General features: G+C 41.6%; 1 protein-coding gene across 4 annotated transcripts in view; it reads left to right on the top strand.

Annotated features, from left to right (window-relative positions):
• rbfox3a (RNA binding fox-1 homolog 3a) overlaps window positions 1-15,011 on the top strand; it is a 454,518-nt gene that overhangs the window by 390,608 nt on the left and 48,899 nt on the right. For all 4 annotated transcript variants that reach the window (XM_005750610.2, XM_005750608.1, XM_005750612.1 and 1 more), the window contains 4 exons: window positions 1,843-1,896; window positions 7,980-8,072; window positions 9,496-9,556; window positions 12,854-12,907. In XM_005750610.2, the coding sequence (XP_005750667.1) occupies window positions 1,843-1,896; window positions 7,980-8,072; window positions 9,496-9,556; window positions 12,854-12,907 (262 nt within the window). The remainder of the gene's footprint in view (window positions 1-1,842; window positions 1,897-7,979; window positions 8,073-9,495; window positions 9,557-12,853; window positions 12,908-15,011) is intronic.

Raw genomic sequence — 15,011 nt, forward strand, 5'->3', positions numbered from 1 at the left:
TTTGACCTTAGAACTGAAGAAGCTTCTCGGATGAGAGGTGAAACGTCTTCAAGCAACTTAAAGAAGTCCAGACGCTTTTCTTTGCAAGCTCCTTTGACGATCTTACCTTGTATTTATTATTGTTTGTGTTGCTTTGTCTTGTTTTCTTTTGGTGATTTGTACAGTATTTTGTCCACTGTTGTTTTTAAAAAGTTGTTTAGAATTCTATTGTATTGGATGGGTCCATAAATCAGCCCCAAATACTTTACAGTTCAAATTAATTGCATGTTTTCCTAACTCGCTTTTGTATAACCTAGCCAAGAATAGCTCAAATTACAGTTGTTCCTGCTGCAGATACTGGTGTGTTTACATGTTTAGTGTATTTATATTTTTGACAGTCTCACACTCACCACAGACATCAGTGTGTCGGAGTGTGTAGCAATTAGCCAAATAAAATGAAACATGGAGCTAATTAAAACTATTACTTAGATCTAAAGATAGCCCACATAGCAGACAGGTCTGACCAGGTCTGACCCGAACCTGGTGTCAAGCCTGCACTGCTGGCTGACTTCTGGCATGGGTAAGTGATATGTCATCCAGATATGGGCCAGGCCTGGCGTAGATGACACTGTTTATGTGATGGCATGCCACATCTGGCCTGATTGTGGTTGGTTGATGTGGCCCAGGCTCATAGCATTCTGACTGACTGGTGTCATGGCAGGGTGTATGTCAACCAGATGTGGGCCAGGTCTGGCAATGATGGCACTATTTATGTTCCTATTTTCCTATTTTAGTAAGAAGACCCAAATGCCATGTTGCAATACTATACTGCTATGGTAGCCAACGTTTCAAATGCAGGTTTATCAGGTTTGTGAGTGTACACTTTATCCAAAACCTAGCGAGGGTTTACTCATGTTTACTACTGGGTAGCTGTAGCTCAGGAGGTAGAGCAGGTCACCGACTGATTGGATGGTTAGTGGTTCAATCCCTGGCTCCTCCAGTCTGCATGTCAAGAGTATGAATGTGTATGAATGTAGTCGTGAAGCACTCAGTTTAGAGAAAGTGTGTGTTTGGGTGAATGTGGCATGTTGTATAGAGCACTTTGAGTAATCTGTGAGAGTAGAAAAGCGCTATATAAGAATCAGTCCATTCACTGTCTGAACAGAGTTTTGTCATGTTGCTTTTGCACTATTATGTTCTGGCACATGTTGTTATTACATGGCTTGATTAAGGTACACATTAGGCTGACATCTGGGGCCAGAGCTGAAACTGTTCTGAGTCAGCACAGGGCTAGCAGTGTGTCTGCACCTGGCCTTGTGCTGGCCCATGTGTGGGTCACCACTGGCCACCAGATGTGGGCCACCAAAGGGCCATCATTCTTTGCGATATTTGGGCCATGTGTAAGCACATTGTGTGGGCCAGATCCATTTTGCTATGTGGGAAGCTGTAGAAGCCAAATGCATGATTAGGTGAGATCTGGCAGGCAGTTGCAGTGGTGGTATGCATACTAAGAAAACAAATAGCCATGATGGGGTGTTGCTACTCAACTGCCTACTACCTTCCCACTGTGCTCATTTTTCTCGAGTGCAGACATATTCACTCAAACCTCTTTATTACTATGATCAGCCAAACACATGATTAAACAGCACTAAGAGTGAATGGATAATTTCCTAATGCTACTATTGGTACAGACTACTTGTCTTTTTTTAAAGATGGTTTTAAAATACTTCATTTTCCAGCTGGAGAAAGCAATAGGGGATTTTCCTAAACATAAATAAAGTATTTCTTGTGTTATAGTCTAATTATTTTCTCCGTCTTTCTTTCTCTGTCTTTATGCCCCACCCACCTTCTTCCCTTCTTCAGCAATTTGGAAAGATTTTAGACGTGGAGATTATTTTTAATGAACGAGGCTCCAAGGTAAGTGCAATGTAATAAAACGTTCACGAACACACCTCAAACAAACATAAAATGTTCCTGCTGATTGTATTTGTCCCGTTTCCTGTGTTTCTCTTGCAGTCCTTCACTTCTCTCATTGTCATCACAGCTCATTCCTGCTGCCTAACAGTAATTACTGTCCTATCAGCGACATGTTCCTCCGGGCGGCTTCGGCACTTTACTTACCTGCCGTACATTTGGACAAACAATGAATCTTTGCTATTTTTTTAAGATGACAGCAGGATTCTAGTATTCTTCGTGTCATGGCAGAACTGGACTGGTAATCTTGTATACTGCGCATTTGCCCAGTATGCTGACGCATTTGTTAGCCGATGGGTTAATATGATTTTTTATTCTTTTCTCGATTTAATTGTACAGACTACAGACCAGTCATTGCACACTGAAAGCAGCCTATTAGTCCATATGTATTCCTAACACTGGATTGTCCAACCCAACCTCCTCCCATACTTCCCCTGTGTGCTCGTGCACCTTGTTGAACAGAATTTAATGTACCAGCACCAGTTGTGGAGAAGTGCAGGATCGTCCCAATAAGCAAGTGAGGAAGAGACCACTTGAAGCAATTTTTATTCTTAACCTGTTTGATTTGCTGCTAATCACAAACAAGCACAAGCATGTGTTTTGGACTTTTAACTGTATTTTCAAGTTTTACAGCTTTTCCTACTGATAAAAACCTCCCATGACCATTCATACTACACACAGTAATTAGGCAATAAACAATTGACTTGTTGGAACCCAATGCCACCGATAGCGAGGCGAAAGCGAGAACAGGTGGTTTAACAGAATGAACCATCAGATCTTTTATTCCAATATAGAAGTGTGATATCCACAGAAGCATCAGAATCTCAGCTAAAAGCCCACAAAACCATGTCAACAACCACCAAACAGCTAAAACAGCAAATGATTAAAGAGCAGGTACAGATTCCGCAAGAAGATGTAAACACAAAGCGTGGCAAAACACATATGGACATGCAGTCAGGTGCTGACATTTTACTGATTCTGAAACTGCAGGTTTCACTGAACCAGCAGCAAAGAAGATCAAAACTACACTTCATCTTTGAGTAACATTGTAATGAATTCATTCTTACTTTTGCTTTCTTCCTTTCCCCTCAATAAATTCCTGCACAGCTCTATCTCTCAGTTTAATTTCCACCAAAAATCTTTATTTTCTGCATTATTTGCTTGCTTAATACACCCCAATCCACTGCTGTGTGCAATGTTGCCAGTCGCTCTTTTTGTCCCCCAGAAATTACATCTGACAAGAAAGACTCATTTCTGCTATTAAACACCAAAGAAATTTCAACTTTTGCAAATTATGCCAAATTAAAAAACACTTAGCTCTGTCTCTAATAAAAACTCTGTAACTTTGTGCAAAAACAGAAAAGTTTCTGTTGAAATGTCTTTTTTTTACAACTACAAAAAAAATAAAAATAAAAACAAAAAACTGTATAGTTCCACGTAATGAGCTACCAAAACTTTTTCTGTAATTTTACACATTTATTTTGTTAAAGTTCAAAGAGTTCTTTGTCATAGCAAATTTTCCTTCATCATGTAGAAAAACTGTTAAATATGTATCTTTTTTGCACTGACAGAAAGAGATCAAAGGGGCTAAATGTGACTCGCAATGTAAAATGAGTTTGACACCCCTGGTCTAAACCTAAAGGTGGAGCTACAGGTTCACTTCGGTTTTATTTATGTTGCACTTTTTGACAACAAAAGTTTTCTCAAGGTGCTTTTGATTGCAAGAGAAAGATCCTACACTATTGGAGAGAGAATCTCAATTATCATTGGAACACCTATGAGCAAGTACAATTTCAAGTACCATTGATCGGTTTGTCTTGTAGCCAGACTGACACAAAAATCGGGGCTCTGTTGAGCCAAGCATTCCTTTAATGTGGTGGTATGGTACAAGGTGTTCGCAGGCCCGCCGAGAGATATAATCTCTCCGGCATGTCCTGGATCTGGCCTCCCCCCAGTGAGACTTGCCCTGAACACCTTACACGAGAGGTGCCCAGGAGGCATCCCTGTCACATGAGAGATTCACTTTTACACTCAGCTCTCTCTACAACACGACGGACATCACTGCAGCCACAGCACCAATCTGTCTATCAATCTCCTGTTCTCCTGTTACTTGTGAACAAGACCCCAAGATCCTTAAACTCCTCCACTTGGAGCAGGAACTTGTCCCTGACCTGAAGTGGGCACTCCACCCTTTTCCAGCTGAGGACCATGGCCTCAGAGTTGGAGGTGCTGATTCTCATTCCTACTGCTTCACAGTCGGCTGTGAATGGCCATCGCCTGATGAAGCCAACAGAATCATATCGTCTGCAAAAAGCAGAGATGAGATTCTGAAACCACCCAAGTGGAAGCCTTTCTTGGCTACACCTAGAAATTCTGTCCATAAAAGTTATGAACAGAATCGGTGACAAAGGGCAGCCCTGGAAGAGTTCATCACCCACTGGAAATGTCTCCGATTTATTGCCGGCTATGTGGACTAAGCTCTTGCAATGGTTGTATAAGGATTGAATGGCCCATAACAATGGGACAGACACCCCATACTGTCAAAGCTCCTCCTACAGGACACTCCGAGGGGCATGGTTGAATGCATTTTGAAAGTCCACAAAACACATGTAGACTGGTTGGGCAAACTTCCTTGCACCCCCAAGTGTCCTTGAGAGGATAAAGAGCTCTTCCAGTATTACACGACAAGGATGAAAACCGCATTGTTCTTCCTGTATCCAAGGTTCAATTAACGGACAGACACTCCTTTCCTGCATACTGGCATAGACTTTCCCAGGGAGGCTGAGGAGTGTGATCCCCCTGTAGTTGGCACACACCCAGAGGTTCCACCCCTGATCTCCACTCAACATTGTAGAGGCATGTCAATTAAAACAGCCGTACAACATCCAGGGCCTTCAGGAATTTAGGTCACTGACTCACTCCTCACACCTCACTGTATGTTTAGGCACACCAGGTCTGTCCAGCATCTTCCTCTGCCACCTGATCCAACTCCCCACCAGGTGGCGATCAGTTGACAACTCAGCCCCTCTCTTTACCTGAGTGTCCAAAACATATGGCCCCAGATCTGTTGATACAATTACAAAACTGACCATTAACCCGTGGCCTAAAGCAGCGGTCCCCAACCTTTTTTGCGCCACGGACCGGTTTATGGCCAACAATATTTTCAAGGACCGGCCTTTAAGGTGTCGCGGATAAATACAACAAAATAAAACTAGTACCGGTACCGAAAAAAGAAGATTTATTCATAACACACGTGAAAAGACCCAGGAAAACCGAGTTAACGATAAAAACGATAACAAAATAATGCTGAAAACTGATAAAAAACCCTGAAAACTATACATTTCACACCTGAGCCTCAACTCTCGCGGCCCGGTACCAAACGACTCACGGACCGGTACCGGTCCGAAGCCCGGGGGTTGGGGACCGCTGGCCTAGAGTGTCCTGTTGCCACATGTAACCCTCATGCTCAAACATGGTGTTTGTGATGGACAAAATGTGGTTTGTGCAGAAGTAACAAAACACCGCTCAGGTTCAGATCTGGCAGGCCGATTGTCCCAGTCATGTCCCTCCAGGACTCACTGTTATTGCCCACATGAGCTTTGAACTCTCACAGTGGGATAACAGACTCCTCATGTTCAGCCTCCAGCACCCTGCCGAGGGACTCCAAGAAGGACGGGTACTCTGAACCATCATTCGCTGATAAGCACAGACGACCGTCATAACCCGTTCCCCAACCCAAAGGCGCAGAGAAATAACCCTCTCTTCTACCAGGAAGATTTGAATTGCTCTTTTCTTCTTCACAAACAAAATTTAAATGTTTCTGAGTTAACTTCACTAATTAGTTCCACTAATCCATCAACATGTCTTTTAGACCCCAATCCTGCCAGATTGCTCAAAGAAGTCCTGCCGTTACTGGCAGCATTGAAACCTTTACTCAAAAAGCATCTCTAGACCCAGCAGTCTTAGCTAATTATAGGCCAATCTCCAACCTTCCTTTCATATCAAACATCCTTGAAAGAGTAGTTGTCAAACAGCTAACAGATCATCTGCAGAGGTTTATTTGAAGAGTTTCAGTCAGGTTTCAGAGCTCATCACAGCACAGAAACAGCTTTAGTGAAGGTTACAAATGATCTTCTTATGGCCTCTGACAGTGGACTCATCTCTGTGCTTGTCCTGCTAGACCTCAGTGCAGCGTTCGATACTGTTGTCTATATTTTATTTCTGCAATTATAGCACGCTGTAGGTATTACAGGTACTGTGTCGTGGTGGTTTGAATCATATCTGTCTAATAGACATCAGTTGATCCAAAATGTTACAGAAGAATACTGACAGCATATTTCTCCTATACTGACGTATCTTCATTGGCTCACTTATAAATCCAGAATTGAATTTAAAATTCTTCTCATCGCATTGACCTCATAATAACATATCACCCCAACAGAGCACTTCGCTTCAGACTGTGGTCTTATTTGTGGTTCCAGGAGTGTTTAAAAGTAGAACGGGAGGCAGAGCCTTCAGTTTTCAGTGTCACAACACTGTGTCTGTGACCCAGTGTTGTGTTTTTTGATTAATTTATATTCTTTGATTTAGATTTAGATTTGATTCATGGGTTTGGTTCTTATTGTTCTTCGTGTATGTTAGCTTCTAGTCTTTAGCTTTCTGTTACTATGCCTTTCCATGTTGCACGTTTTATGTCCCGTCACGCTTGTCTCCATGTGTCCCCAGTCTGTCATGTCTCCATGTCTCAATGTCACGTCTGCGTCTTTATGCTTTCTCATGTTTCCTGGTTTACTTTGAGAGTCTGGCTCCATACTCACTGTTTTCACTTTTGCTTCCCCTCCTTCTCGTTATGTGTGATTACCAGCTGTGCTCTTCACCTGTGTCTCATTCCCTCATTACTCCCTTGTGTATTTAAGCCCTGTGTTTTTCTCTGCCCGTTGTCGCATCATTACCTCACAGTGCTCCTGTTTTCCATTGTTGTTTCTCGTCAACTCCTAATCTCTAGTTTCTTTGTTTCTAGTTTCCTGGGTTCTTGGTTTCCTAGTTTCTAGGTGTTATGCTTTGTTTCTTGTATTTAGTATTTGAGTTTTTCACAGCGCCATAAAGCTACCTCCTTTAGTTCATCCCCACGTGTCTCGAGTCCTGCATTTGGGTCCTACATCCTGCCTGCCACAAGACTAAGCATGACACTGAGACCCCTGTTCTGTGATAGCAGCTCACACTTTGGACATCTTCTCCACTTTTACGATTGGGTTTAAACCTTTCATTTTTGATAAAACTTTAGGTTAGGCCTTGATTAGGTGACCTTGAGCTCTCCTTTAGTTACACTGCATTAGGCCTATGCTGTTAGGGGCATCCTATGATGCACTGTTTCTTTTTAATTCATCATTTTACTCACTATGTGCTTACACATCACTCTGAATGTAATCATTAGTTATTATTAATCTCTGGCTCTTTTCCACACCATGTTTTGGTTCTGTCTTTCTCCCCTCACAACCAAGCACTCGTGCCAGATGGCCGCCCCTCCCTGACTCTGGTTCTGCTGGAGGTTTCTTCCTGTGCAAAGGGAGTTTCTCCTTCTCACTGCCGCCAAAGCTCTTGCTCATGGGGGGTCGTATGATTGTTGGGGTTTTCTCTGTTTTATCTCTATTTGTGGACACCTCAAGGCAATGGTTGTGGTGATTTAACACTATATAAATAAAACTGAAATGAAGTGAACAGAACTATGCGCACGTACGCGTGTACACACAAACACACACACACAACAACACACGTATATATAATGACATGAACATCTAAGTCCTGTGTTTCCACCTTTCTTCAGTGTGACTCCAGCTGTTTCCCATATTTGTGTGATCAGCGTGACGTCTCTCTGGCTTTTCTGCGTGATTCAGACCTGAAGCTCTCTCATCTGTCCTTTATGTCTTTTTCTTCTCTCTATCTTTCCCTGTTTGTTTCATCATCTTACTTCTGGACGTCCTTCTTTTGTTGCTTGATTTTTCAACCCCACCTCCGGGCCACTGCAGGGTTTTGGGTTTGTAACATTTGAAACCAGTGCAGATGCTGACCATGCACGGGAGAAACTAAATGGTACAATCGTAGAGGGACGAAAAATAGAGGTGCTTCCTGTCTCCCTTTACTCCTTTCCCCCTCTTCTGCTGTTCCCCTTCTCCTCCCCTTGAATCTCTTTCCCTTTTTCGCTTGCCTAATATTTCCTGACATACTCCCCACTTTCCTCACTTACTCCACCCCTTTCTTCTTTTCTTTCATCATTTCCTCCACCTCTCTCCCTGCCTGCTGCACCTTGAACGCTGCATGCTGAACCTGATCCGTAAGTGTGCGTGTGTGAGAAAGACACCGATTCAGCACTGTGGTAGTGTTTTTGATACATTTTGCCTCCTCTCACGTATACTTGTGCCTGTGCCATGTGCATGAGATTTGTTTTCTTTTTTTCTTTGTGTTATGTGTTTGTGTTTTATTTAAGTTAGAAATATGTATTTTACAGTATTTTCCCACTGCTAGTCCTTTGCTCCTTGTTAAAACTATTCTCCGGTAGTTCCTTATCCTTGGCACCTCAAGTTTAAGTTTTGCAGTCTTTTCACGCTTCATAATTTTCAGTTTTAAAATATTTAAGACTAATGTCTAAATGCGAAGTTCTTCTACTTTGAAAATACTGACTTGGAAAATCTGTCAATTTACATCCAGTTTGTCGCAAATACTTGTAACTGATATTCGGGCAGTTGCATGAAGGGTGTACGAGGGTGAGTTCAACTTGTTATGCTCTTAGATAGAAATGGGACCAGGTAAAAATAAATCACAGGTGATATTCAGGCTTTAATCTTGTTACCCGTCATTACAGTTTTTTCTGAACTAGAAGATACATAATGAAACAGCTAACAACCACAGATTAGTGTAATGTGTATAATGCCAGCCCTGAGTCATAAACATCCGTTTTCCTCTTCAGAATCAGTTTTCGGGCTGAACTTGTCCAGCATTACAGGTTTTGTTGTGTGGAGCAGCCTAATACTGTTGAGACAGTCAGATGCATGTGATCAGTTGACAGGTTAGTGGGGATAGAACAGGGGACTAATTTCCGTATTCATAAGTGCGCTCTTCATTAACGCAAGTTATATCCTTCTGAAGGAATATAAGTCAGATGTTGTTTAGTATTACAAAGCAGTGGAATTAGCAGCATGCATATCAGAGAAACAGGAACACTAACATTATTATGGAAACTGCATTTTGAAACATAAATAACCCCAAAATATTTTAAGATATGACACTGAAACAACAATTTGTTTTATAAATTTTTCTCCCTGTTGTATTTTTTCTTTATCTGATGTTGAATGTTATGATTGATTCTTTCAATTAGACTGAGTGCATGTACCCTCACTTGTTGAATTGACAAAATACCAGCATTGCATGGAGAGTGGTTTTATTAGCAGTTATTAATTGCAAGCTCAGTTTTTGCTTTTTTGTGTATGTTTAATTTTGTATATCTTACACTGTCTTATTATACACCTTTTTTTTGTCTGCTGACAGGTGAACAATGCCACCGCCAGAGTAATGACGAACAAAAAGATGGCTAACCCTTACACAAACGGTAAAGTTTCCATTCATGTTTTTACCACTCTCATGTCTTCTTCTCCTGATCATGAGTTCTCTGCATTTTCTTCACTGTTTTTAACAAGAACCTTTTTGAGCTGTTTGAGAGGAGAAGTAAACAATTAGCCTTTCATGGACTAAGCTTGAGTGGAATGAAGGTTAAAAGATACAAATATGCACCAGATTGTGCCTTAATGCCAAACCAATTAACATTTGATTAATGAAACCAATATTTGTCAAGAGGCATTACATTTTGCATTAAACCAAACACAAATAGCAAACTGAAATCTAAAGCACGTATGGACGGTAAAAAGGTAAAAGAAAAGAGCAGCAAAGAGAAAGGGCCATCAGAGCTGAGAGGAGCGATTTCAAGTAGATGGAGAATGTGGTACACAGCATGATGCTGTGATAGATGACACAGTGAATGGATAAAGGAATAGAGCCAATAAAAAGAGCCAGGACTCATTCATAAACAGAGAGAGAAGGGCCTTTAGAGTACATGCTTCTCTCCTCCATCCCTTACACACACTTTTGTGATGATGGAAGGAGAAAGCACTGAAAAGAAAGCAGATAATGGGGGGGGGAGTGGTCAGACGTGTTAGTACCTCTACAGATACACCACACCTCTGTCCTATTTGTGCAGAGCCATAGTGAGCCCTGACATCACACATCTTTATTGGTAGTCTCTTCAGTCTGTCACCTCAAAGTCTTTTACTATCAAGCCCACTTCACATTTACCATCAATATGTGTGGCTTTGGATCACCGTGTGTCGCAGAACACCTCCAGCATGTATGCTGGGGCGGCGGTGGGGGAGGTGGGGTTTGCACAGTGTTTGTCTAGATCACAGGCGTCAAACTCCAGTGCTCGAGGGCCGGGGTCCTGAAACTTCTCCATGTGTCCCTGCAGCAGCACATCTAATTAAATTAGTAGGTCATTTACAAGACTGTATAGACTCTGCATGCTGAGGTGACAGTTCAGCCATTTGATCCATGTTACAGCAGCTCGTGACTGAATGAACATGGTGCAATAAAAGTACTTTTAGAAGTACATTTTCCAAACACTTAACATTTACTTAAATGTATTTAAATTTACTTGAGTAGGGTTAGGGGTTGCTACTGCAGCATGCATGACCTACTAATATTGATCGAAGATTGGAGTTTGACACCTTTGCTCTAGAGGACCATCCACTGTTTGTAAAGTCTACAGTTCGCTCAGATGCATCAGAGGGGTTACTATCTTATTCAAGGATATTTGGCATGCAGGCTGGGGGCAGCCAGGGTTTGAACCAGCAACCTCATCTACTTCCTGCGCTACAGTCAGTCACCCTCAATGTCTTTTTTTTTAGCAAATTAACTTTGTGTACAATAATTACTTTTTCTTTTTTCATTCAGAACATGAAAGAAAGATGACATTTGTGATAAAGAAAAATAAAGAAGAGAAAAATTTACCAAGAGTTAGGGTTACCGAGTTAACTGATTGTTTATTACCTTAAACCATATAAAGAATGCTTAAAATGCTTCCATCTGGAGGCAGAGTGATAATGTTTATGACAGTCCAGATAAGAAAGTTCACTATACAATCCATCCATCCATTTTCTACTCCATGTTTGGATCACAGGGACAGCAAACAGGGAAGTCCATCTCCCTCACACTCTTGCTAAGAAAGAGCTCAGCCACTCTTCAGAGAAAATTAATTTTCTCCACTTTAATCTGAAATCTAATTTTTTCGGCCACTTTCCAAAGCTGTCATGGTCTGTGGATCACTGACTCAGATTTTTGAGTTTTTGGGATGTTTTAGGGTTTTTCTCATTTTTGGTTGTTTTTGTGCTCCTGTTCTATTGGTTCGTTTTATGTTTGAGCTCCACAGTCTTCGGTTCATGGTCTTTATTAATGGTGCCTCTCAGTTGTATTATCCATTTACCTGCTGTGTATACAGCATGTTGTCTGAGTCTTCCTTTGCTCTCCCTCTTGTATCCCTGTGTCCTCCAAGTTTTCCCTCAGAGTTTCCACCTTTTTCTAGTTCCAGGTTCCGAGTTTCTTCCTTTTCTGAGTATTGTATTTTGTATTTCTTTTAGAGTTTCTAAATAACAATAAAGCTGTCTCTCTAAGTTAGTCTGTTGTCTCGGAGTCCTGCAATTGGGTCCTACAGTGCCTGCCACGCAGCTGAACAGCTTGTAGTCATTGTTGGCAGTTGGAATGTAGCTTGACCAGTAAATCAGCAGCTTCACTCAGCTTTCTCTTCTCCACTACAGACCAATGCAGTGGCTTCAGGTGTGGCACAATCAGTCTGTCATTCTCCCGCTCCCCTTTTCCCTCCCTCATGAAAGAAATGCAAAATACTTAAACTCCACTTGGGGTATTGGCTCCTCTCTGGCCTGGAGTGATGCCTCCGCTCAGACACTCAGCTATGAAGCACTCAGGTGTGAGAGCAGAGAGGCCTCCACCTGGAGAAGGCAACAGAACCTCAGTCCTGGCAGAGTGTTCGCAGAAAGGATCTAACTTATTGCTTGCAATCTGAACGAAGCTTTCACTGTGATTGGAAAAAGACTGAATAGTTCATATCAACGGAGCAAAAAATGGTAAATAGACTGCTTCTTAAATAGTGCTTTTCTAGTCTGCATTAGCACTCAAAGCACTTTATACAACTTGCCTCATTCACCGAAGCACTTTTTATTTCTATGGAGGTGCACTCTAGCTAAAAGTCACACTCCAGTGGATACAAAGAACACTGTGAGGTTAGTACCAGGGATTGAACCACCAACTTTCCACCTAACAGGCAACCTGCTTTACCCCCTGTGCTACAGCCAGGTTCCTTCTATGCAGTACTGCTGTTCACATGTTTGACCTCATCACCATCCCAGGACTGCCCCGCCAGACATTCTTATTTGTCTTTGGTAAACAAAAGGCTAGGACACACACATAAACATTCGCATCACCACCACACAAGACGAGTGCAATATTTCAGAGCAACACATTTGTATAAACGTTGCACATCTGCATAGTTGGTTTGTTTAGATTTGTTTTTATTGTCAGCAATTATTTGTTTTTTATTGTTTTTTATTCTAAATGCCGCGACCAGAGAGTTGCTTCTAATTTTGTTGAACATCCGATGTTTAATGACAATTAAAGGGTTGTGATTCTGTTTCTAATTAATGATGCATTTGCAAAAGATAAGAGCAAAGTGATTTAAAGGAAAAGGTTTGTTATATAGCCGCAGAGAGGTGCAGCTTCATGCAGCAATGCTAACGTTTATCCTGTGTGTGCGGTTTTGCTTGCATGTGTGTCTCCTGTGCAGGCTGGAAGCTGAATCCAATGGTTGGAGCCGTATATGGTCCTGAATTTTATGCAGGTAAAAGAAAAAAAATCACACAGAGATCAAGCATATATAGCACCAGCCACCCTTTTTTAATGTACTTCCTTATGTGTTTTTTTAATGAATAGCATATGTGACCATCTACCTTGTCTGCTAAATCCAATCTAAAGAGAATACAAAGTTTTGTGTCCATATATGCATGCCTAGCTGCACTTAGTGTTGGTTTGGGTGTGTTTTGTATCTTGCATGTGCAATCTGGTGTGTGTGTGTGTGTGTGTGTGTGCACCTGTGTTTCACTCTTCCTTTAAGTTTTGGCTAACATATATATAAACCAGGGTTGGCTAGCAGCGTGCTGTTTTTGATTCAGATACACAACCGGTCAAATGTTTTAGAACACCCCAGTTTTTCCATTTATGGTATAAAGGTAGTGATGTGGTTTCTGCAAAGAAAGTCAAAGTGTCAGTGAGTACAGTTCCCTTCACCATCGAGCGCACTGAGGTCTGCAGACCCAAAGACACGACTGAATCAGAGGACAAGTTTCTGAGAGTTAACAGCTTGTGTGATGGCGGCTCACGGGACAACAGCTTCAAGCACAGCTTAATAGTGGTCGTAGTGAGCAAGTCTCAGTTTCAGCTGTGAAGAGAAAACTTCAGGTTTGACAGGACGAGCTGCACCAAGAAAGCCATCTCTAAGACGTCAAAATAAGACAAAGAGGCTTGTCTGGGCCATGAAACACCACCAATGGACTACTGAAGACTGGAAGAAGGTTTTATGGATCTCCAAAAGTTGCTTCTGTTCATCTGGACGTAGCGTTTTGTGGGAGAAACGTTTCGTCATCATCCAGGTGACGTCTTCAGTCTCAGCTGACTGCAGGTTCCAATCTTATAAACAGGACATGTGCATAATGACTGAAACCAGCCCACTGATGGAACAATGGGCTGGGAGGTCAGTTCCTTAATCATAATTATGCAAATTCTCATGACCACTGATCAACAACCACTGATCAATGTCCATGAGTCCCATTCACAGAGAGCTGGGGAATGGCTGCAATCACAGCATTGTAAGATGGTGACAGATGTACCCTTAGGCCCTCCTCAGCTGAGACTGAAGACGTCACCTGGATGATGACGAAACGTTTCTCCCACAAAACGCTACGTCCAGATGAAAAGAATCAACTTTTGGAGATTTGTTTTCCTGGATGATTGAGAATGCATCAAGAAGGTTTTATGGACTGATGAATCAAAATTTGAAATCTTTGGTACATCACACAGGATCTTTGTACGCCATCGTGTAGGTGAAAGGATGGTTCCACAGTGTGTGTCTGAATTTTGGCATCAATTCTTCAAAACAATTTCAGATATATGAGGTATAAATTTAACTCCGACTCCACATATTGCTATTTTTGGCAAACCACCAAATAACCTTCGTATCACAGCTATCCAAAATAACCTTATTGCCTTTGCTTCTCTTGTTGCCCTTAAAGAATTTGTTGTGTAAATCATCTCAGCCATCATTAATCAAAGCCTGGTTACATGACATCCTAGGACTTCAAAAACTGGAGAAGATAAAATTCTCCCTCAGAGGCTCGTCAGATAGATTTTTTACTTACTGGAAACCGTTACTTAAATACTTAGAAAAGTTACCAGCACGAGAAATCTCTTTGTAGTCCACCATATGACTGTGCACAAATTCTCCTGCTATTGCCAGCAGGGGCTGCTCCACCTCATAAGACTTCGTTTAAGATACTCCAGCATTATTAATTTACTTCAACCGAGGAGCAAGTAGTCATTAATAGCAATATTAACTAATGTTGATTAATGTTAATATTAATCTACAAGGATGAGCACTAGCACTTTATTGTTGTTTTTTTTTTTTGGTTTTTTCTTTGGTTTTTGTTTGTTTTGGGGTTTTTTTGGTTTTTTTCTCTTTTTTTGTATGGGTTAATCCAAGCCTATTCAAATGGCGGCCCGCGGGCCAAATGCGGCCCAGAAGCAACCTGCGAGTGGCCCTGCCTGTGGTCCTGGCAGAAACACAGAGAAAACGCAAAAAATGAATTCATTAATTAATTTTTAAAAAATTAAAAATTCCTACAGCGTAGTGTAGACTGTGAATGCAACACTCCTAGTAGCCTAGCAATATT

Source organism: Pundamilia nyererei, unplaced genomic scaffold (genome assembly GCF_000239375.1).
Source record: "Pundamilia nyererei isolate P.nyererei 1_Seehausen unplaced genomic scaffold, PunNye1.0 scaffold00280, whole genome shotgun sequence".
Lineage (NCBI taxonomy): Eukaryota > Metazoa > Chordata > Actinopteri > Cichliformes > Cichlidae > Pundamilia > Pundamilia nyererei.